The sequence below is a fragment of the Lithobates pipiens genome, unplaced genomic scaffold, assembly GCF_037356315.1.
Source record: "Lithobates pipiens isolate NorthernLeopardFrog02 unplaced genomic scaffold, aLitPip1_a1.2 Scaffold_25, whole genome shotgun sequence".
In the NCBI taxonomy this organism is placed as follows: Eukaryota; Metazoa; Chordata; class Amphibia; order Anura; family Ranidae; genus Lithobates; species Lithobates pipiens.
This window is the reverse complement of record NW_027507787.1, coordinates 194367541-194392220: the sequence shown is the minus strand read 5'-3', so window position 1 is coordinate 194392220 and position 24680 is coordinate 194367541. Positions and strand designations below refer to the sequence as shown.

At 41.2% G+C, this 24680-nt stretch overlaps 2 protein-coding genes across 10 annotated transcripts in view; both read left to right on the top strand.

Annotated features, from left to right (window-relative positions):
* TACC2 (transforming acidic coiled-coil containing protein 2) overlaps window positions 1-4783 on the top strand; it is a 295989-nt gene extending 291206 nt beyond the window's left edge. For all 9 annotated transcript variants that reach the window (XM_077455365.1, XM_077455362.1, XM_077455366.1 and 6 more), the window contains 4 exons: window positions 1874-2034; window positions 2299-2405; window positions 2556-2676; window positions 4078-4783. In XM_077455365.1, coding sequence (XP_077311491.1) covers window positions 1874-2034; window positions 2299-2405; window positions 2556-2676; window positions 4078-4143 — 455 coding nt within the window. In that variant the 3' untranslated portion in view covers window positions 4144-4783. The remainder of the gene's footprint in view (window positions 1-1873; window positions 2035-2298; window positions 2406-2555; window positions 2677-4077) is intronic.
* A 13182-nt stretch (window positions 4784-17965) lies between these two features.
* The window catches only part of LOC143930780 (uncharacterized), a 23653-nt gene continuing 16938 nt past the window's right edge, over window positions 17966-24680 (top strand). Inside the window, exon 1 of the mRNA XM_077455360.1 lies at window positions 17966-18103. Within this exon, the coding sequence (XP_077311486.1) occupies window positions 18052-18103 (52 nt within the window). The 5' untranslated portion in view covers window positions 17966-18051. The remainder of the gene's footprint in view (window positions 18104-24680) is intronic.

Below are 24680 nucleotides of genomic sequence, written 5' to 3'. Positions count from 1 at the left end.
GCTTTGTGGAAAGCCTGCTATTTATTTCTCCTTATTCTATGGCACCAGTATCAAAGAATGTACCTGTGCACGCTGGAGGGGAGAAGAGAAGAGGGAGTGGGAGAAGAACTGTTGCCACCTGTTGCCCATTGGTGGGTGGAACTTGACCAGGAGGAGACCAATGTCAGATCACTCCGCCTTTCCTGCTCCTGCCTTTCCGAACCCCATAGTTTGCAGACCGCACTAAGCAACACTAGGTGATGGGTCGCCGGTGTTCTGACGGAACATTGGCAGCTACTGAATTGGGGTACCACCCCCTCAACTATGCCACGACCTGCCCCCTCCTCTGCTGTTATTGAGATAAGCAGAACAGGGAGGATTCTGTGTGGGAGAACTGCGCTGTTATTTGGAGACACAGAAACGGGGCCAGTGCCAGAGGTGGCGGTACGCCATTCCGGCAGGAAAAAAAGCCCTGTGTGCATGTATGTGTGTGCATGTGTTTATATGTGTGTGCATATGTGCATTTATACATGTGTGTGTTTATATATGAGTGTGCGTGTATTTATATACCGTATGTGTTTTATATATATATGTGTGCTTATATCTACAGTATATGTGTGTTTATGTATGTGTGTGCGTACATGTTTGTTTACATGTATGTATGCACATTTTATTTATGTGCTTTTAATCCTGACCACCTATATGTGTACAGTCAGAACTGATTTTTTTTTCCCCGTTTGTTCATAATACCAGCAAAAAAATGTTGTGATCCATGCTCAGATTTTCAGACTTTTGAGAGGCATATGACAGCTGGTAAAGAGGCAATATGTTGCCTTCTTACTGCCTGTTTGAACCCACTAAATGCATCACTATGCTGCAACTGCGTTCAATGCACACTGTTGTGGAGTGGTTGCAGTACATCCCCATTCACTTAGGGGTATATGTCAAGGGTGCCCTGACTGGAAAAAAGATTGGGAAACGCTGACATAGAGGAAGCGATCTCTCCATTTTCCTCCTACAGCCACTGAATGCCTGTGGGAGGGAGAGCAGGAGAAGCAGGGGGGAAATGGAGAAATTGGTTCCTTTATATGCAGCCACCCACTTGCGACCGGGCCCTGGCATTCCGCCACCGGGCACGAAGGAAAGGTCCCTGTCGGGATCAGGGGGGCCCTTCATGGTTTCTTGTATCGGGGCCTAGTTAGTTCTAGTTATGCCACTGTTAGTTCTCCATGGAATTAATTTACTAAAGACAAATAGGCTACTCACGTTGCAAGGGAATTTTCCCTTAGGTTAATGAATGTAGTAAAAAATCACATTTAAATGCAAAGATTACCCAACCATGTGCAAAGAAAAAAAAAAAAAAAACACAATTTTTGCTTGCACGTGATTGGATAATGGAGGTCAGCAGATCCTCACTGCATTCAGGGAAAATTCTCTTGCAACGTCAACAGACTATTTGCCTTTAGTACATCATCCCCGATAAGTTCTGCTAAATTGCTGCTTCTAGAATTGATATACTATTTTTAACAGTAGTCTAGTAGAGGAAGGATAAGGAGAATACATCTGTACCTAATTTCTTTATGCTTCCAACTACACTGATTACAGGAAGGAGTAGTTAGTGGATGTCACACTGAGCTTCTAGCAGAAACTGAAGGAAGGATATGACAAGTGACAGGAACATTGCCACACACAATCACCAGTTAGGTAAAATTCTTTGATAAATTAGAGACTGGAATGTAAAAAGCACCAGCGTTTTAAACACATGGCTCCATAATGTGTTCAAGCCTCAACCTAAGATGACATGAAGGTCTTACCTTGGATACTGCCCTTAGTACATAGAAAACAAAACTTGTTCATAAAAGGCCAACTTTGTTTTTCATTTTCCTTTGAACAGAGGATGAGCAGAGGGAGAAGTCCATGTCACATCATACAGTACAGCAGCTTATTATAGAAAAAGAACAAGCACTCTCTGACTTGAATTCAGTGGAAAAGTCATTGGCAGATCTCTTTCGAAGATACGAGAAGATGAAAGATGTGCTGGAAGGCTTCCGGAAGGCAAGTGGCTTGAAACAAAACTCTGCACTCTAGTTGCTTCATTCTTGAAGATCTAAGGATCTAATGATTTAAATTGTCTGTAAGAAGGACTTCTCATAGCGATGTGATGTTTCATGTTGTGATATTGGGGAGAAAATAAGAATCTGGTAGCTATGAGTAGCAGTTCTTCATTTGGGTACTTTTGGTCAAACTTCTTGCTCTTCTTGTGAAGCTGTTTTGAATGACTAGATCATTTCCCCCTCCATCTTTCCAATCTATCTACAGAATGAGGAGGTGCTGAAGAAGTGCGCTCAGGAATATCTGGCACGAGTGAAGAAAGAAGAACAGCGATACCATGCTCTGAAAATCCATGCTGAGGAAAAACTGGATAGGTAGGATAATATGATACAGCAAAATTAAATGTAACAGGCTGGGAGCAGCCAATAAAAAATGTATTACTTGGATTTGGCACGGGTTTCTGTGATCTGCTTTTCCTACATGTGTCTGCATTGTATTTGACAGTGTGTGATCTTTTCTTATAGGGCTAATTCAGATATTGCCCAGGTGCGTACCAAGTCTCTGCAGGAACAGGCAGCATACCAAGCCAGTCTGAGGAAGGAACAGCTCCGAGTGGATGCTTTGGAGAGGACCCTGGAACAAAAGGTTAGACGTTGTTTCTGAATGCTTGTAGTAAAAAGCAGTGTTCAGTACGGTTTGTCCAAATAACTTCAGATGTGTTCTATTTCTCAACTTTGGATCTTTATTGCTTCGTGGATTCAATCATCTGCCTTTTTCTGAGACCTTATGCCTCAGTGTTCCAAATGGTTCCTTTCTCTCAACCCCTCTTAAATTTTAATCATAAAGTAGTGTAAGGAACAGCACATCCGAATAATGTGCCTCTTCCTGCAAGTTCTGTCCCTTTTGTCATCAGCCATATCACACAAGTATACAAAATGTTGCGTTTAAAACATAATGGATTATATGCCAAGCTGCCATAGTTTACCATTCTACAGCCAACAGAGGAAAGGGCACCTGCATATTTTCTGTTCTACTGATCTAGAGTTTTAACTCCGTCCCAACCTGAATCTGTATATTCATTTTTTCTAGCATGATGTGTCTTGCAAAACATGTTATTAATTGTTTCCCCTTTGAGAGCCACCAGCTGACACTTTGCTTGGCTGGTGGCTCTTAATCTCTGGTGCCACTGATAACTCCAGCCCCCACTGGTAATTAGAATGCTCATTATTAAAATAGTGTTTAGAATAAAAGTCTTATACAAATTAGAAAAATATATTGAGGGTATGCATATGAGTTTTTGTCTAGGTAATTGATGCTGCTATATTTTTGCCTATGCATCTAAGCTTTTTAATGACCTCTGATCATGAGGGTTCTTGAGGAATGCAGTATTTTCTACACTATGCATTTTTTTAAATCAGAAATTCGATTTTCAATTTCCTTATCTCATTAGTGCACAAATCAGTTAAAATTACTAAATTGTATTGTATTGTAAATTTGTGTGCATCAGCTTAAAGTGAAAGTAAACCCTCCTATCATTTTCAGCCAAGGAAGCTGGCATCTTGACCTCTGTTTAATCTTCAACTGCCATATTGTTGCACATGTGACCAGTTATGACACCAGCAATTGGATGGTTTAACAGTTTGTTTGAGAGCACAGCCAATGTGGCAGTTACATTCCTGGCATGCCGAGAATGTAACTGTTTTTTTAAACTGTTAATTTAATGGGTTTACTTCCACTTTAACTGTCCAATCAGTTTTCTCCAGTCGGACAGTCTCCAGTTGTTGCTAGATCTAAAGGATTTTGTATGGTCAGCTTGTAACGTGTTGTGAACCAAGGAGATTTCCAGGCATTTATTTTTGCATCTCTATGGTAGAAATTTAAGAGAAATTTTTGTCCAAGGGAGCAAAAAAACAACCCCAATCTGACTGGATTAATCAATTTCCACTCTATCCAAATAATGTTGACTGCAGGTACACTTTAGGATCAGAATTGACCTGTTCTGTCAGTCATATTTGAGTCTCATGCACTTTTCTTTTGTGGTTTCAGAATAAGGAGATTGAAGAGCTCACCAAGATTTGTGATGAACTTATTGCTAAGATGGGAAAGAGTTAACCTGGTGCTTCATCTTTTGGGGTGCTTGGTTTTCAAGCGGAGTGCAATCTGGATGATGTAGGGAAGGACTGATCCATTTTTATTTGTACCTTGGATATGGAGATGTGGCACCCAACGGCTAAGGGTGGCACAAGAAGAATGATGCCAGCTTCCTTTCCTTGCATGGCCTTCCTGTATCAGGAAGGTAGAAAAAACTGGCTTTGCATTTCCATGCATTTTTATCTTATTTTATATGGGAGTTCTGCATTGTTGTCAAAGAGCTGTAAGCTCATTCTACGTCCTGCTGGGCAAGACTACATCATGTTTTAAACACTTTATAAGGAATGGCTGAGGGATTGCTTTCGTCACTGGATTGCTATTTAAGTAGATTTCAAGATGAAATGATGTTCAGCTCATACTCGCATGATTGGAGTGCTGTAAATAAATATGTATTATGCAAACACTGGAGAACCCATTTTTCCCCTTTGAGAAACGTTTTGCTGGAATTGCTACCATCTTGTTGTTCTTCTTATTTGTCATAAAATCTAATTGTTTGTTTGAGAGCTGCACTATCCTGAGATACACAAGAACAGCTTCCAAAATTGCCAAATATCTGTACATTGCTGGCAATTAAATGGTTTAACCCTGCTGCTGATTGGCACATATCTTGTCTGAGTCATTTTGTATTAAGTATGTATAGCTTAAGAAGGGTGACCACGCGATTCTGACCATGACGATCTACCATTGGCTCACCTCCTGCCTACTCTCTGGTTCTGCTTCCTGCCTTCTCTTTGTCCCTGCCTCCTGCCTGATCTTTAGCCACTCTTCCTACCTGATCTATGGCTTTTCGTCCTGCCTGCTTTTTGACCACACTTCCTCCCTGCTCTTTAATAACATGTTTAGAAGATTTTTGGTTGTTTAAACTTTAATTCTGCACCCAGGGCATTATTAGCACTATTAAAGCGGTAGTAAAACCGGACATTAGAAAAGAAAAAAAAACTCTGCAAGGCAAAGTCATAATGAGCTAGTATACTCATTATGAAATACCTCAGGACGAAGCCCCCGTATCGGAGCCCAGTCTACGCCGAGGGAGCTGACATTTTTGCCCTTGGTGTGCCTTCCGGGTTCGCTGCTCTGGCGCTGTGAGTGGTCGGAGGAGCGATTTTGTCACTCCCGCGCATGCTGCCAGACCTTCAGCCAGGCATTCAGAGAGCATGTGCCGCTGACGTCAGTGACTGCATGCAAAGGGAATATCTCCTGAACCGTACAGATTTAGGAGATATAAATTTTACCTACAGGCAAGCCTTATTATAGGCTTACCTGTAGGTAAAAGTGTAGAATTTGGGTATACAACTGCTTTAAAGCATAATGGGTTTGACAAGCATCCTCGTTATGCATGTCCACATCTTTTAGTGTATAAGCCCGGTCCACGCCAAGGGAGCTGACATCTTGCCCTTGGTGTGTCTTCCGGGTTCACGGCCCTGGCACTGTGAGTGGACAGAGCCGCGATTACGTCACTCCCGCGCATGCTGCCGGACCTTCACAAGGGCATTCAGAGCGCATGTGCCGCTGACGTCAGTAGCTGCATGCAAAGGAAATATCTCCTAAACGATACAGGTTTAGGAGATATTAATTTTACCTACAGGTAAGCCTTATTATAGGCTTACCTGTAGATAAAAGTGTAGAATTTGGGTATACAACTGCTTTAAAGCATAATGGGTTTGACAAGCATCCCCATTATGCATGTCCACATCTTTTAGAGTGTATATACTTTTCACTTTATTTCAGAAAGTAAGCGTGTATGTACATATGCTTTATACTTACAGATATTCACCTTTCGACCCCCCCCCCCCCAAAGCACCTTAACCTCCCTGGCGGTATGATTATTTCTGATTTTAGGTGCTGAAAGCGGTACAATTATTTTGCATGGAAATTTGGCGTTTTATATTGTAGGCCTGTAATTCTTAGGAATAACTCTCTTAAATCTGTTCAAACAAAAGTCTAGTAGACATCCCGGGTATGATAAAGTTTATAATATAATAAATAATGATAATAAACAATAATAAAAATTATTCAATAATGTAATCAAATCCAAAAACACTGAAATTTGCTCATTTGCAGAACTGTCGCTGTCATTAGATTTAGTGTTTGATGACAAATTTCCCCACAAATCGATATCGCTCAATTCTGCAAGTGATTCTAATTTATTATCGCTGTTTTCTAGTTGGTCTAAAATCAGTTTTAACATAAAGGGACACTTTTTGGTTGCTATGGACAATCTCCAAATTCCAGGCAGAAAAAAACAGTATTTATAATATAAAAGTGCATGCAGGGCACTGCACAGACCACTAGGGACAAAGGGGGTGTGTCATTTTTTATACAGTACTGTAATCTGTAAGATGTGATCCCGAGTCTGGCTCGGGGTTACCGCTCGTGGTACTGAAATTGCAGCCCGAGCCAGACTCGGGATTACCGCTAGGGAGGTTAACCTTCACACAAAAAAACCCCGTATATAGTATGCTGAACACAGATGTCTCTAAGGTCCATCAAACTGTATATCTTTCACATAATAGACAAGCTCCTCACAAAGTGCTGGAAGATATCAGTGCCCCCATTTAATGAGGGAAAACCTCACTTAGTATAACCAGGTGTTGGGAGGACTACCACCCCTGTTTTCCTCAGGTTGCCCCCAAAGAAACAAACCAGTGGAGTCCAAATGGCCCAGTTTATCTATAGGCTCAACAGCCATCCAGATTAGCAGTCTGAATAGCCCCCCCATAAACCACTAATGGTTCTATCTTCTCTAATCAAGCACATCTAAAACGAGGTCAAGGTAGCTCTCCAATAATAAAAATTTATAACAAAAAGTGCACAACCTAATAGATGCATACATCAGAAAACATCAATGAAAAAAATAATAAGCTTCCAGGTTTTATTGCCAAAGTTTAATGGAACAAGGTGAAGTTAGAAGCTGATTGGCTACCATGCACAGCTGGACCAGATTCTGAGTACTCCAGTTTTAGTAACTCCCCCCAGTGCATGTGTGCGTGAGATCTAATGAAAAGAAAATCAAAATGGACAACCAGGAAAGACAAGCATTCAAAACAGCAAGGAATCTAAATATATACTTTAAAAAAATAAATAATAATAATAATAAAAAAAATAAAAAAAAAATATATATATATATATATATATATATATATATATATATATATATATATATATACATACATACACACTATAGTACCAAAAGTATTGGGACACCTGCCTTTACACGCACATGAATGGCATCCAAGTCTTAGTCCGTAGGGTTCAATATTGAATTGGCCCACCCTTTGCAGCTATCAAGGCTTCAACTCTTCTCGGAAGGCTGTCCACATGGTTTAGGAGTGTGTCTATGGGAATGTTTGCGCATTTCTGAGGTCAGGCACTGATGTGGATGAGAAGGTCTGGCTCACAGTCTCTGCTCCAATTCATCCCAAGGGTGCTCTATCGGGTTGCGGTGGGGACTCTGTACAGGCCAGTCAAGGTCCTCCACCCCAAACTCCCTCATCCATATCTTTATGGACCTTGCTTTGTGCACTGGTCCAAATCATTTGGTGGAGGAGGGATTATGGTGTGGGGTTGTTTTTCAGGAGTTGGGTTTGGCCCCTGAGTTACAGTGAAGGGAACTCGCAAGGCGTCACCATACCAAGACATTTTGGACAATTTTATGCTCCCAACTTTGTGGGAACAGTTTGGGGGTGACCCCTTCCTGTTCCAACGTGACTGCACACCAGTGCACAAAGCAAGGATGAGCGAGTTTGGGGCTGAGGATACAGCTTCTAAGTTACTGTATAATGACAAAACCTCCTGTAAATTCTTGCAGCAATCCTCATTATTCCATACGTATTTGTTAAAATTGCAAGTGACACATTTTTAAACTGGTCTCCAGGCACACAGCTAAATACTGTACATAGTTAAAGTAAATTTATAGAAAGTAAATATAATTCTGAACAGTCCGCTTTTTGATCCAGCATCCCCTACAGAGCCTCTACCTTTTTCTCTATTCAAAGGTAAAAAAGATGATCTGGCTGGAGTTGGGTTTTAAGGTTTCAATAGAGAGACTACCAGAAATGATTTGTATTGATTTTTTTCCTCTGGATTATGCTGACAGATTTCTGTAGGTATAGAAAAGCAGCAATAGAAGCAATTTGACAAAACAAATAATATAAACCTACTTTTAAACATTGTTCCCTTGGACTTAAATGTGACTCAAATGTATTTCTCTCACTGATGCTTCAAGGCACAAGGGATCACTGCATTTTGGTAGATGCTGTAGAGAACATTTTAATTAGGGCTGTGAAATATAAAGATTAATTCCTTGATTAATTGATAAATTTTTTTGATCGATCAAAATTCTTTTGATCGGTACTCACCTCTCCACTGGCTTTTGGGACTTCATGGAGTTCCATCAGAGATCCGGTGACGTCACGGACATCGATGTCACTGGACTCCCCCCCCCCCCTTCCCCAAGTGCCTCTATCTGCCAACGAAGGGAAGGGGGGGAGGAGTCTGGTGACGTTGAAGTCCTGATTGAACGTAACGCGTATGGGGGAGGAGCTACGCATGACGTCACCCGCTGCTGCCCTACGGAACTAACATGATTGTCGGCTTTACATGCTGTGTTTTTATCATCTTTATGTGAGTAGTTTGTGTTTGAACACAAAAATGAAATCTTATACTTAAGCGGTGAGCACTTAGATCTTTTCTTTCTACCCATGACCTGGCGTCTTTGCTGAGATCTAAGGAGAAGTGAGAGAAGTTTATGGTCAGTGTTAACCCTTTTGATACCCGCTTGCATGACCACCTGTTTGCACAGGGGTCCATGCCATAAGGTGAGAGTGATTAGTTAGACCGGAGGTGAAGGGATTGTCACGCTACTGTGGGAAAAAAAATGACTTACATCAGTGCTACAGTTTGAATTTAAAACTTATTTGTGTGAACTGTGAAGTTAAAGCGGGAGTCCGGCAATTTTTTTTTTTTTTTAAAAGCAGCTACAAATACTGCAGCTGCTGACTTTTAATAAATGGACACTTACCTTTCCTGGAGTCCAGCGATGTCGGCAGCCGAAGCCGAGCAATCGCTCGGCTCTCAGCTGCTGCCGGCGCCATTCTTGGTGAGGGAATCAGGAAGTGAAGCATTACGGCTTCACTTCCTGGTTCCCTACTGCGTATGCTCGTGTCCCGCAGCGCAATGAGAATGGTCCGCACTGTCTCTGGGACCCGTGTGTGTCCCAGCAGACAGCAGGGTGGGACAGGAAGAGGCGTAAACTTCCATGAGAGTCTATGCCCGGAGGTGGGTGCAAATACCTGTCTTAGGTATCTGCACCTCCCTCCCCCCTGAAAGGTGTCAAATGTGACACCGGGGTGGGAGGGTTCCGATAAGCACAGGTTACGTTTTTGTGTGAACCTAGTGTCGGGTGATTGTATATAGTGTATACCACATTTACCACTGACTAATGCAGACTTGCAATGCAAGGAGTATGTGCGTTATAATTAATAAAAATGAGTAGATTAATTGATAAAAAAAAAAAACGATGAATCAAACACAAAATTTTCAATCAGTAACAGCCCTAATTTTAATGTTTCTATGGGTGATCCTGTGTTTGGAGAGAAAGTGGGATTTAAGGGAGAAGAAACCGTCCTCTTTACTAGTGAGCGGTTCACTTTGGATACCGAATTGTGTGCAAGATAAAAAAAAAAAACAGGATATTTGCTAGCATCTGATTGATCGGCGGCCTTCATGTTTAATTTATTAAGTGCAGTAAAAAAAAAGTGAACTTTTCAATTAGTTTCAGTTTCTTTCCCTTCACTAAATTAACCCCAATGTTTTGTTGATTTGTCTCCGTGTCAAAATGATTTACAGAGGTCTCATCAACGATAATGTATTGTGACCTAAAACTTGTGGTATCACAACTGTATTTGGCCTAAGGTTGGGTAGAAATATTCAGCTGGACTTCCTTTGTGCGAATTACCAAAATATATATGTGGCTAAGTGGTTAGCACTTTCGCCTAGCAGCACTAGGGTTGTCGGTTTGAATCTCAACCACAACACTACCTGCCTGGAGTTTGCATGTTCTCCCTGTGCCTGCGTGGGTTTCCTCCGGGTACTCCGGTTTCCTTCCACATCCCAAAGACATGCAGGTAGATTAATTGGCTCCTGTCTACATTGGCTCTAGTGTGTGTATATGAATGTGAGTTAGGGTCCTTAGATTGTAAGCTCCTTGAGGGCAGGGACTGATGTGAATGTACAATATATATATATATATATATATATATATATATATATATATATATATATATATATATATATATATGTGTGTGTGTGTGTGCAGCACTGCATAAATTGACAGCTCTATATACGTACCTGTAATAAACACGTTTGAGACATATTCCTTCAGTCTTTTTTTATTTTTTAGTTATCCATTCCTATTCATAATTATGTTATAAGTCAGCATTATACACAGTTTTAGGTTTCAAACAGAATTTATTGTGTTAGTGCTGAAATACTACACCACCTAATGCTTTCTCATATGAAATGAGAAAATTGACTGAAGTAGAAATACAGTCCATTAAATACGGATGTTTTAGACTCCGTTCATACCTACCCTGTTTCCCCGAAAATAAGACCTAGCGTTATTGTCTGTAATGCCTGCAATATAAGCCCTACCCCCCAAATAAGCCCTAGTTAAAGTCCTTGTAGGTCTTATTTTCAGGGTAGGGCTTATTTTCAGGGAAACAGGGTAGGGCTTATTTGGGGGGGTAGGGCTTATATTGAAGCCATCACCGACCATCATGCTAGGTTTTATTCTTGGCGAAACAGGGTAGGTGTTTTTAGGCGTTTTTCTGCTGTAAGCCTCAGCTCTAAAAACGCCCAACAAGACAAATCCCATTAATTTCAATGGCCCCTGTTCACATCTGAGCGTTCTGGTAAAACACCTGTCGCACAAAAAAGTACAGGAGCTTCTTTTTTGGCAGGTTACAGGCGTTTTACTGCTTTTACATTGGTGACCTTTTAACCTTGCAATCGCCTGTACAAAAACTCTGCAAAAACGCACGAAAAACGCCTGTAAAATAGCAACACCTAGATGTGAACAGAGCCTTATAGAAGAGTAAAGTATAACAGAGCAGTGATGAGTCACGGTAGTAAGACAATTGGGGTTTCTAATGTCTGACAGACGTTCATGTTGTTCATTCTCTTCATGGGAAAGGAGGTTGCACATCGTTGTAAAGAACAATTAGGCTTAATGTACACGGGACATTTTAATACCACCTCTGAACGATTTAACTTGACAGATAGTAAACAATGTTTACATGCTGTGTTTATCCGTGTTCGCATTTTAGGAGCGTTTAAAAAAAATAATTTTGCAATTTTTTTCAAATAATCATGTATCTCCATTAATATGGCTGTAAACGAAATGTGGCTAAACACGCGTTACCACGTTTACAAGCTGTTACAGGCATTTGGGGTTTGAAATGCCTCTGAACATCCATCCTGAACGCTTTTTTTTTTTTTTACTTTCCAAAAAATGCTTCCAAACTCAACTGCCTAAAAATGACTATAAACAACCCAGTGTATATGTACTGATAAGATAACAGAAGAGAGTTCAATGGCAGATGAAAAAAATGCCCAACTGCTCCTAAACGTCCGTTTACCAGCAGCAGTGTACATGAAGCCTTAAGCCACGTACACACGATTGGATTTTTCGATGGGAAATGTGTGATGACAGGCTGTTGCGGGAAAATCCAACCGTTTGTACACTCCATCGGATAATTGTTGTCGGATTTTCCATGGACAAATGTTGGATGGCAGGTTTTAAAATTTTCCGCATACAAGTGTCTGTTTTCAGATTTTCCCGAGCGTTTGTACACAAGTCCATGGGACAAAAGTCCGAAGTACAAACACACATGCTCGGAAGCAAGGACGAGGATCTTGTAAACTAGCATTCGTAATGGAGAATTAACATTCGTGACGATGCAAATTAGGAAATCTCGAAATGCAGCGCACATTCTCTTCTTCTTTAATGAGATAATAAGGAAGCTGCATTGCTGGTGATACTGATTGAGTTATTGCAAACTAATTTTCAAAGGCTTTTTTTTCCCCAGTGATATCAAGAATAATATCATTATGCTTTTTTTTTTTTTGGCAAGTTACAACAACACCATTATCCCGTAGTTTTTAAGATCAAAGATACAACTATGTTGGTGTCGCTTACATTGTATTTTTTTTAAATGTAACTGCCTACTCCCAAACTGTCATTTGAAGTAAAACACATAGCCAAGTATTATTCTCCACAATTTTTTTTATTGTGCATTAAAAAAAGAAAACAAATAAAATTAGACATGCTATCTGCCAATAGAACTTAACGAAAAAGTGCATTCTATGCATCCAAAAATATAACAAGCCAAATAAGTTTTATTCAACCAAAAAATTAAATAAAAGCATGTGTCCTGCTTCTTAATATAGGGGGTCAACAATGCAAACAGTTGGTGAAAGCAGGGGTCCATCTGGAGATAATTCCAAAAAACATCCGGATTATTCTCCTGGAGCTCCCGTAGCAAAGGCATAGGACATAATTGGTCATGATTAATAAAGCAACCAATTTTTGGTCCACAAGCTCCTCCTTCTCCTGTTCCTGTACTGAACTTGGGTCAAAGCAAACCAAGGCCACGTTATCTCCTCCTATTCCGCAACATGTCTGGTTGAAGAACGGCTGTTCAGAAACTAACTGAAAAGCACGAACTGAAAAGCGCTAAATGAAAAGAGTGAAATGAAAAGCTTGAATCAACACTCACCAAACTTCTACTAACACAAAAATTAGCAGAAGGAGCCCAAAGGGTGGCGCTAAAGAGCTGAAAAAACACGTAGTACGTCACTATGTTTGCGTTTGTTGTCCGACAAGTCCTTGGCGTTGGTAAGCAAAACAAAATCCAGGCATACGCCTTCGGACAAAACTCCAAGGTTTTGTCTGCGGAAAATCTGATCGTGTGTACGAGGCTTTAGACCTGCAAATTAATGGATAACTGTTGGTTTGATTGGGCACTAGTACATATATATATTTAGCTTTGTGTAATGCCGGATTAGACCTTGGGGCGCCCAGGGCACTTTGTTTGGGGGCCCTTCCACATAGAAATTAAATTATATGACAAAAAGGTGAACTGAAATTAATGATAAACCGCATTTGTTCAAAAATATATATATCATTTCGTTTCCGAAGAAGACAGTTTTCAGATTTTTTTTTTTTCCCTCAATTTTATTGACTGTAAGAATACACATTACCGAGGTAATTGAAACTTGCAAGTCATACATCACAGTTATGCATCACACTACAATGTTTACAAAAAGTCTTTCTTCCTGCACTTAGCATGTGCAAAATATTTAACTAACTCATCAAACTGTATCATCTTGAGGACACTGTTCTCGACATCCATTAGGCACAGTGCACTTATGCTTGCTACACACAATGAGATTATCGGACGAATGATCATTTTTTTTTTTTTGCATGCTAGTCTCCTATTGAAAGAGTTTACGAAAGTTATAAAAATTCTCTTATGACAGAATAAAAATTTGGAAGTGATGTAATGTGCTGTAGTGTATTTGTATTGTATTTTTGATTGACAACTGTACTGATAAAACAAAAATCGTATGATCTGGTATCATACGAGAAATATTTTTGCGCTTGTCCAATCGGATAATATCATATGAATTTTCGTCATCGGCTCTCAAAAGCTGTGTATTAACGATCAGACTATCATATGATCAATTTGAAAGTGGTATTTATTGTACAATTTTCTGATCGTGTGTATGGGCCATTAGTCTTTCCTGGGTCATGGTGGTTCTCAGATAATTCTTTATCAGTGACAATTTGCTGAATGACCTTTCTCCTGAACAACTAGTGACCATTATGTTCAAACATTTTCTAAGGGTCCTTTCACACGGGGCGGATCAGTTCTGATCCGCCCCGTGGATATCCGTTTGCTCAGCGGGGATCACTCCGCCGATCCCCGCTGAGCAGGGAGATGACAGCTCCGTCTCTGCACACTGCGCAGGGACGGATCTGTCACAGCGCCGCTCTCCCCTATGGGAGATCGGATGAAGACGGACCGCAGTGCCCGTCGTCATCCGATCCGATCCGCAGACGGATGGAAAAATAGCTTTTTCCTCCGTTACACTTTTTCGGATCGGAGCGGGTCGGATGTCAGCGGACATGTCACCGCTGACATCCGACTCTCCATAGAGCTCTATGGAGCACCCGTTCAGGTCCGCCTGAAAAACTGACAGGCGGGCCTGAACGGGACATCAGTGTGAAAGAGGCCTAAGAGTTCCATTAACACCCGGAAAGGTATCAGCAAGCCCTTCACCATGTAATAAAACTGCCTATTCAGATGGAGTAAGACATGACTGGAGCTTGGCAAAGGCTGAAAACTGGACAATTCCATCAACGAACACACTACTGAAGTCTTGAGTGAAAATACATGTCGTTGGGGGTGTCTGGGGGGCCTGGGGCAAATGCCCTTTTTGCCCCCTTATAAATCCGGCACTGTCTGTGTTTGAAGTTTTTCAGATCTGGCATCAACGTACAATCTGGCATCAACAATCTAAAGAGAGCCTAGGAAGGTAAACCAATATCCTGGTAAAAATGTAAATCATGATTTTTCTTTGTAAGTCCTGCCATTCTGGCACTTTACTATTACATAAAAAAAAGAACAGATTGCTTTAGCAAAGGGCTACACTATTTATGATACAGTACAATATATTGTCTGTCAAGCCATAAATATCCATACACAAAAAATAACAGACATCTGTGTACCCACTTGCTAGAATAGTAGCAAAAGATATATTCAGATGGAGATCTAGAAACACAGAAGCATCACTATCAATGGGAAAAAACTGTAATTTTTAATTAAATTATTTAATAAATTTAATTATACGAAGAGTCTAAAATATTACTATACTGAGGCCTCAGCAACGCAGCTAATAGTAAATAAGAAAATAGACACAAATGTGATATAAATTGCGGTATAAATAATAGTTATTGTTGCTTCTGCCCTTTGCTGGAGAATTGCATGTGACATTCTTCCCCTTCCGCCCCTTATGTACTACTCCACTTAATTCCACAAGATGCCTCTCTTCTTATAATGTTCTATGTCTTTTCTATAAGAAAAAATTCCTCTACATGCGTTAAGAGACTCCCCGCATATGGCTTCACATTTCTCTTATTATTTTACTATTTTTCAATAAAAACATATTTGCATAAATAAATATAAAAAGTTTAGACTGGAATTCTAAGGTGCCACACATAACACAATAAATAAATAAAAACTGCCTTGAACAAAATATTCATACCCCTTGGAATTTTCCACAATTTGTCATGTTATAAACACACTGTTCAATCCATCATCCGAAAATGGAAAGAGTATGGCACAACTTCAAACCTACCAAAACATGGCAGTCCAAGGAGAGCATTAATCAGAGAAGCAGCCAAGAGGCCCATCGCAACTCTGGAGGAGCTGCAGAGATCCACAGCTGAGGTCGAAGATTAGTCGTGCCCTCCACAAATCTGGCCCTAATGGAAGAGTGACAAGAAGAGAGCCATTGTTGAAAGGAAGAAAGAATAAGTTCTGTTTGCAGTTTGTGAGTAGCCATGTGGGGGACACGGCAAACATGGAAGAAGGTACTCTGGTCAGATGAGACCAAAATTGAACTTTTTGGCTGAAAAGCAAACGCTGTTTGTGGCGGAAAACTAACACTGCACATCACCCTGAACACACCATCCCCACCGTGAAACATGATGGTGGCAGCATCATGTTGTGGGGATGCTTTTCTTCAGCAGGGATAGGGAAGCTGGTCAGAGTTGATGGGAAGATGGATGGAGCCAAATACAGGGCAATCTTAGAAGAAAACCTGAGTCTGCGACAAAGGTTCACCTTCCAGCAGGGCAATGACCCTAAACATACAGCCAGAGCTTCAATGGAATGTTTTAGATCAAAGCATATTCATGTGTTAGAATGGCCCAGTCAAGGTCCAGATCTAAATCCAATTGAGAATCTGTGGCAACACTTGAAAATTGCTGTTCACAGACGTTCTCCGTCCAATCTGACAGAGCTTGAGCTATTTTTCAAAGAAGAATGAACAAACATGTCACTTTATAGATGTGCAAAGCTGGTAGAAACATACCCAAAAAGACTTGCAGCTGTAATTGCAGTAAAAGGTAGTTTTACAAAGTATTGACTTACGAGGGCTGAATACAATTGCACACCAAACTCTTTTCAGATATTTATTTGTAAAAAATGTAATTTTATTTTTTAATTTTAATTTACCGTATATACTCGAGTATAAGCCGAGATTTTCAGCCTCTTTTTTGAGGCTGAAAGTGCCCCCCTCGGCTTATACTCGAGTCACCGCTGTCTGACTGCCCGAACAGCGTGTCGAGCAGACAGACAGCGGCCATTCTACCTTTCAAAAGCCGCGCCTCCGGCTCCGCCTCCGCCTGTGATAGGCGGAACACTCAATTTCCCAGCAGTCAGTGTTCCGCCTATCACGGACATCGGCTCATCCTCGTACTACGGACGAGGATGAGACGATGTCTGTGATAGGCGGAACACAGACTGCTGGGAAATTGAGTGTTCCGCCTATCACAGGCGGAGGCGGGAGGCGCGGCTTTTGAACAGGGGAATGGCCGCCAGGGCGCCGACGAAGAGCGGCGATCCTGGCATGGGACGACACGGAGGCTCGGGACGGGACGACACGGAGGCTCGGGACGGGACGACACGGAGGCTCGGGACGGGACGACACGGAGGCTCGGGACGGGACGACACGGAGGCTCGGGACAGGACCGGACGGAGGCTTGGGACACAGGTAGGCTGGACACACAAGGCTGCACGGACACACACACACACACACACACACACACACACACACACACACACACACACACACACACACACACACGGACACACGGACACACACACACACACACACACACACACAGGGAGGGATGGATGGATGGATGGACACACACACACACACACACACAGGGATGGATGGATGGATGGACACACACACACACACAGGGATGGATGGATGGATGGACACACACACACACACACACAGGGATGGATGGATGGATGGACGCACACACACACACACAGGGATGGATGGATGGACACACACACAGGGATGGACGGACACACAGGGATGGACGGACACACAGGGATGGACGGACACACACAGGGATGGACAGGCATATCTCACCCTCGGCTTATACACGAGTCAATAGGTTTCCCAGTTTTTTGGGGGTAAATTGGGGGCCTCGGCTTATACTCGGGTCGGCCTATACTCGAGTATATACGGTAATTTTGAAAAACATTTATCATTTTCCTTCCACTTCACAATTATGTGCCACTTTGTGTTGGTCTACCACATAAAATCCCGATAAAATACAATTATGTTTTTGGTTGTAACATGACAAACGTTGAAAATTGAATACTTTTTCAAGGCACTATAGTTAAAATCATATAAAATCATTTGCATTGTTTTGTGAAAGGATAAACAGAAGCTGACCTCCATACTGTACATTATTATCTTAGATGTCACTGCCCCATCACTCTTATCAATTAAATTATTGATAGTTCAGAATTTCTGTGGTGCCATAGAGTTAACAGTGTGCAGAACTCAGGAGATCAGGATGAGGTTGGAATTGGAGATTTAAGCTGGGACTCTTTTTTTCAAGGGATAATGTTGATGACATGAGCTTCTAATTGGAAAGATTTGTCTTTATCAGTGTGCGCTGCCCCCCTCAACACCAGATTAAGAAAAGATGTTAATCCTTGAGTTAGCTCAGGCCCATTTTTACTTGTCTGTGGGGAGATACAAAGACGTGTTACCATGCGGCTGGTGCACACCCTTCTGCTTCTCTTTGCATTCAGCATACAAGAAGGTAAGTGTTTTTTTTTTAAATGTTGCTATAATTATCTAAGGTGGGATGTGAAGTTTGAAATGTGCAAGAAAATAATTACTTTGCTTTATACCTGCTCTCATCATTATTTATAAAGTCAGCGATTTCAACTAAGTTGCCCCTTCCTCAATGAAATTGGCAGCTTTTGTTAACTAGACTTGAAGTAGGTTATCACAGCTTGTGGACAACTTTTTAACTTATGACAGCAGCCAATAGTATTTCAGCTATTGTGTTTCTAGTGCACATCACAGGTAAGCAAGCACCTTACTGTTAACTAGGGTAAACTATATTTTTCTTTATCTTTGATTTATTATACCATGCTAAGCCTGAATCAAATGCCATGCAAATGTTCAGTAGGGTGAGGGCATCTATGTTCTCTAGAGCAGTGGTCATCAACCTTGTCCTCAGGGCCCACTAACAGGCCAGGTTTTATGTATTACCTTGGGGAAATGCAGACTAGAATACTGCAATCACTAAGCAGCAAATGATATCACCTGTGATGTATTTCAGTTATCTTGCAAACCTGGCCTGTTAGTGGGCCCTGAGGACAGAGTTGATGACCACTGCTCTAGAAGATGAACAACCACAGCTAGTGATATAAAAGGTAATTTTAAAGGCAAAGTTTTTATGTATGATTGTTAAAGGATCAGTTCACAAAATGATATTCAGATGTAGGTGGAACCTGGGGGGCCGAGACAGATCTTGGCTTTTGATATGGCTTGGATTCTCCTTGTCAAAATTCTTGACTTGCTGTCCATCTGGGAGATTTGGGTGCTTCCACCCATGTGTGTATGTTACAGCAAATCTTTCTGCCTTAACCATGATAATACATAAAAGAACCATTTATAATGGCCACCTGGCCATATTGGGAGCTTACAAACAGAGTCTACTAGTAATATCAGAAATGATTATTCTGCACCTCTAAAAAATTGAAATAACATAGTTGGACTGATCCTTCTAGAATAGATGTGTGGGGTTGCTAAACTAAAACTGTAGAGTACGAAATCTGGTGTAGCTGTGCATGGTAGCCAATCAGCTTCTATCTTCAGCTTGTTCAATTAAGCTTTGACAATAAAACCTGGAACTTGATTGGCTACCATGCACAGGTGCACCAGATTTTGCACTCTCCAGTTTTATTAAATCAACCCCTGTGTTTCCTTACAGCTACTTATCACAATCAAACCTGTATTGTGACATTCATGGAATCAATTTTTGAATTTGTTGGCAATAGGGCAACATTGATAATGGAAAATTCTGACACTTGATACATCAGCCCCTTTCTTTTATTTCATGACATGTTTCAGCTACAGCAGCTGGTTCAATGAGCTTTGCATTTTTAATGTCTGGAAAGGATTATTGGAACTGCCATTTGTGTCCTATTATGAGCCCAGGGATTGGCATCCTTATACTTGCTGCGACTGAACCGTCCCAGCACCCAGCTTTGGTGCTTTTGTCAGTATAACGCTTCTTCCAGTCTGGACATAGGAACCAAATATTATAGCCTTAGCATACAAGACTAGCCGGCAGTAGCTTGTTTGAGAGCTGGAACTGTTTATTGAAACTCAGACACTTACTTTATACCCCACAGAAATGTCCCCTCCTGACCATATTACTTGAACAATACAAACTGTAACCAGAAATTGAATTAACATGAGCTAATTAACTAGTCTCTTGAACCAGCCTAGATGACTCGATGCCCACCCAGATATTGTTGTGATTAATAAGATACAACTAACCATGGGACAGACATGCTTAGCAGAAAATATATAACACCTTAATAAACAGACAATAGCAGGACACCACTAGCACCAGATTGCTGATTATATTAACATCTGCCATGAGTCTCTCAGTCTGAAAAGGTGGAATCAACTTCTCTTGATATATTTCTTGAGGGATATTGTTGTAAACCCAAGATAAAAACCCAAGATAAAAAAGAAAAGAAAAAAACCTGCAAGACTAAGGCATAATGAGCTAGTTTGCATAGCATACTAGATCATTATGTATATACCTTAGATCAAAGCCCCCGCAGAGGTGCTTTTTCACCATCGATATTCAACATCTCTCAAGGAGTTACTTCCGGGTATTGCGGGCTCCGGCACTGTGATTGGCTAGAGCTGCTGTAATGGCACAGTCTAACTGAAGAAATGCCACGTATGTGCAATTGCTTCAGTGCCCATGTGCAGATGACCTTGGCATATGCAAATACAGTGGATATCTCCTAAACCATTCGGGTTCAGGAGATATCCAGGGTAGCTACAGGTAAGCCTTACTATAGGCTTACCTATAGCAAAAAGTGTGTTACAACCACTTTAAGTAGCTGTCCATCATTTTCTCAGTCACCATGTGCCCCTAAAAGACACAGGGTAAAATACACATAAGAGGGGCCTGGGGAGCTGAACAAGGAGTTTCCTGACCTTTCTAAGGTAAGGTGGGTTCCACAACCCCCCCGCCCAAAGTGACTCCCATCACACTTGCTTCACCACTGAGTCCTTGACTTGGAAAATATGCATAAATGAGGTGTTTTGACACATGATACTTGTTCCAGGTCAGTAAATAGTGAATAAAAGATTAATATGATAGGCCCAGGACTTCAAATTTCAAGTTAGCAATGGGTGCTCCTATACTTCTTAACTTACGAGATTCCCTTGAAATAGTATATTCTGCCCTCTTTTTCAAAGATATTTTTTAGGTACCTTCCCTGAAACCTATCCCCATATGAACTTGGAGCTTCTAACTTACAATGTGCCATGTATGACTTTTTAAATTCTGTGGTTTTCTGTATAACTATACTATTTTTATTGCACTTTATCTAAAAAGCATAGAGGTTACACTAGCTATCTCATCCAGTGTAGTGTGAGAAAACATTACACGAGTTAGCCTCCTTACAGTATAACATGCTATATTTTGCTAATCATGTTAGTGCCACTATGCGAGTATAGTATAGAAAAGAACATATTGGCACTCATAGACTAGACCTATTTTGCCTTTAGTAATTTACTCTATTGGCATCAATTTGAAGTATTTGGTGTAAATGAGGCCTAATAATCTGTTGACTTATTATACTCCAGGGCAGCCTTTCTCAACCTTTTCAAACACAGGAGAACCCTTGAAATAACTTTCCAGTCTCGGGAAACCCCTACTAAAAATGACTAAATCTACAACTCATAAAATATTAGTGTGATGGTCAGTGGGAAGAATGTTCCTTGGACTTGTGGTCATTGGGAAGAATTATCCCCTTACAGATAGCTAAACAGATCAATGGTATCAGTGGGAACTTATCTGAGATGATGAAATTGCTCATTGCTCAAGGAACCCCTAGAAACCTCTGGAGGAACCCTGGATGAGAAACCCTGCTCCAGAGTATCTTCATTAAATATTTCTTTTTAAAATGCTGAGTATAAATATACTGGAATAAACGTGTATTATTCCAGTTATAGTTCAACTATAAATAATTATTTTGTAGTTGAACCAGTTTGAAATCTTTAGGATTCTCCAGAACTACATATTGTGAGCTATTTTGTGCTCAGTAGGGTATTTTATAGAATTTGACGTTCTCTGCAGCCTTCTGTCAAAATCCATTACTGCTGCATAGTTGCAGATTCGTCAGTGTGGGCTCCTATCCAAAGGCAATAGTTCTCCGGATAATAAATATACTGATCTTTGACTATTTTAGTTACCTTGTAGGAGCAGTAGTTCTTGGCTCACTTTAAAGGTGAAGCATTAACCCAGCATTATTCCAACTTTCTGGAATAACAAAATAAGCAATATTTTTATTTGTGAAGTGCATCCAAATGTTAGATCTTAAAAAAAAAAGGACATTGAATTAAGAAATTTAAAGGCTAAATGTTTAAAAAAACAGCAAAAATTGTAATCAATAAATGCAATAAAGGAGAGATACACCTTCTGTGCCTATTACGCTTGTGTTCCACAGCACAGTTCATATAACACATAATCGGCTTCAGCTTAGACAGTGGGGGGGGGGGGGGTTATATCTTTTCTTCTGGCCACTCCCCCTTCTAAATTCATCATTCTACCTATACAGTATGTTTGCTTGTCCTGGTGACTATTGTCACCAGAAAGATAAAAAAAGAAAAACATTTTTGAGTTGTCACCGGAAAACTAGATGAGAGTAATGCCGTGTACACACGATCGAATTGTCCGGCGGACTTGGTCCGGCAAACAATCCACCGGACTTTATAGCGAACGGACTTGGCCACACACGGACACTCCGAAAGTCCGGCGATTTCTAACGCAATGATGTACAGCACGTACGACGGGACTAGAAAAAGGAAGTTCAATAGCCAGTAGCCAATAGCTTCCTTCTCGTACTTGCTTCAGAGCATGCGTCATTCTTAGTCCGCTGGACTAGCACACTGACAAACGGATTGTCAGCTGAAAGCCAAGTCCGCCTTGCATTGGCAATTGACGGAGGAGGAACTGCTGAATAGGCTATCCCACACTTCGTGTCTGTACACACATACTGATCGCTGATGGAATTTACTTTACTTGCGTAGTACAGCGTTTACCTAAATGACTCATCTGGCAATACTGCTTGCATTCCCTCATACTGGCCATTTGAAACCAGTCTGCAATCAGATTGATTCAATTATCCAGACTTGATTTTAGGTTGATGCGTCACTATACAGTCTGTGCATTTTGGGTCAGCGGGTGCATTGATTGCACCTTCCTCTCTACTCATCACTCACGATTAACATATGCATAGACCTGTGGGACTCTGATGCAATTGCAATCTGTGGGACCATTGAATAGGATGTGTGCATATGAATACTGCTCATAATTATGGTATGCTGATCCATTAAGAGGAGGAGTACCCTGTGGCGACTAAGGATATATTTACCACGCTCTCATTAAGCTTTTATCTGGTAAGCGCACTCACTATAAGGTGACGGGCACGTGTGCGCAGTTTCAAGTGTGTGCAACCACCGTGGTGTTTTTATATAGGATCGCAAGGGTTGACCATCTATGGACTTTTTTCATGAACTCATTAATTATGGATTCATATTGAATGTCACTATTTTGTTATAAGTTTTGAAGTATACTAATTATACACTTACACAGCAATCGGTGCTATAAAATTGCACTCATTACTGTGTAAATGCGACTGGCAGGGAAGGGGTTAACACCAGGGGGCGCTGCAGGGGTTAATATGTTCCCTGGGAGTGATTCTAACTGTGGGGGGAGGGACTCACAAGGGAAGGAGACCGGTCGGTGTTCCTCTGTGTACTGGGAACACACCATCGGTCTCCTCTCCTCTGACAGGACGTGGATCTGTGTGCATACATATACAGATCCACGGTCCTGCTTTGTTCCTGGGCAATCGCGGGGGCCCGGCAGACATCGCAGCCGCCAGGCGGCCGGGAATGGGAGGACGTCATATGACACCCGCCCAGGATGGGAGATCCCATCTGCGGGCGTCATATGACTATGGGTGGGTAGGGAAGTGGTTAAGAAGAACTATCAAAAGTGCATAAGTGCAACAATGTACCATTAGGAAAAGATTTGTCCAAAGCAGCTGAAAAAATCTATCCATGACAACTAACAAAGTGGAGAAATCTGACACAGTATAAATCTCTGAGACAACCTCCAGAGAAAGGTGTCATGCAGATTAATAAAAAAAAAGTGTATAAGTGCAACAAAGTATCAGTTTACACAAAATATGCAGTTTACACTTCCATAATAGGATACAAATAAAGACTTTCAAAAATCGTACCAAAATAGTTCATAAAATAAAAAGTCCTCTCTTAAATGCCCTATAATGTCCTTTAAATAAACACCCGGAGTAGTATTTCCTTGCAGATAGTGGTAAATCAGAATAGGTAGATCACTCCATGTGCAATATGTGACCATATATAATTGACATCGAAGAGATTAGGTACGCTTACCACAGGTGGTGGACACACATATCATATAGCGGTGTGTCAAACGAGCGTTTTAGACCATCCAATCCAACAGGTCTGGGAACAGCGATGTTGTAAAGATATATGTTAGCCACATCACAGGCAGTAACGGTAAGTAGATGGCTCCCAAGACTCCAACAGATGAAGGTATCATCAACTGCGAGGATCCACAATACTCTCAATGGTGTCCGAACAAAGAAAGATGGCAGCAGCAAGCCATGTGCTCACATCTGTAAACCAAAGGGGGTTACTTGTAATTCTTTAACTACCTCCATACCGAACACTTTGAGCCTCTTCCTGCCCAAACCAATTTTCAGCTTTCAGTGCTGTCACAGTTTGAATGACAATTACTCAGTAATGCAACACTGTACCCAAATGAAATGTTTATAATTTTTTGAGACAGAGCTTTTTTTTTTTAGGTGGTATTTAACCACTAGCCGACCTGCTCATGCAGATATACTGCGTCACGTTGGCTCTCCTGCGAGAATCACCGTACCTGTACAGCGGCCCACGCAGGCACAGTTGCTGGCGGGCATGCACTCTTGCTCCTGCTGCATGCGGACCCACGATCGCCTATTACAGAGGCAGAACGGGGAACTGCCTTTGTAAACAAGGCGGATCTCCATTCTGACAGGAGACAT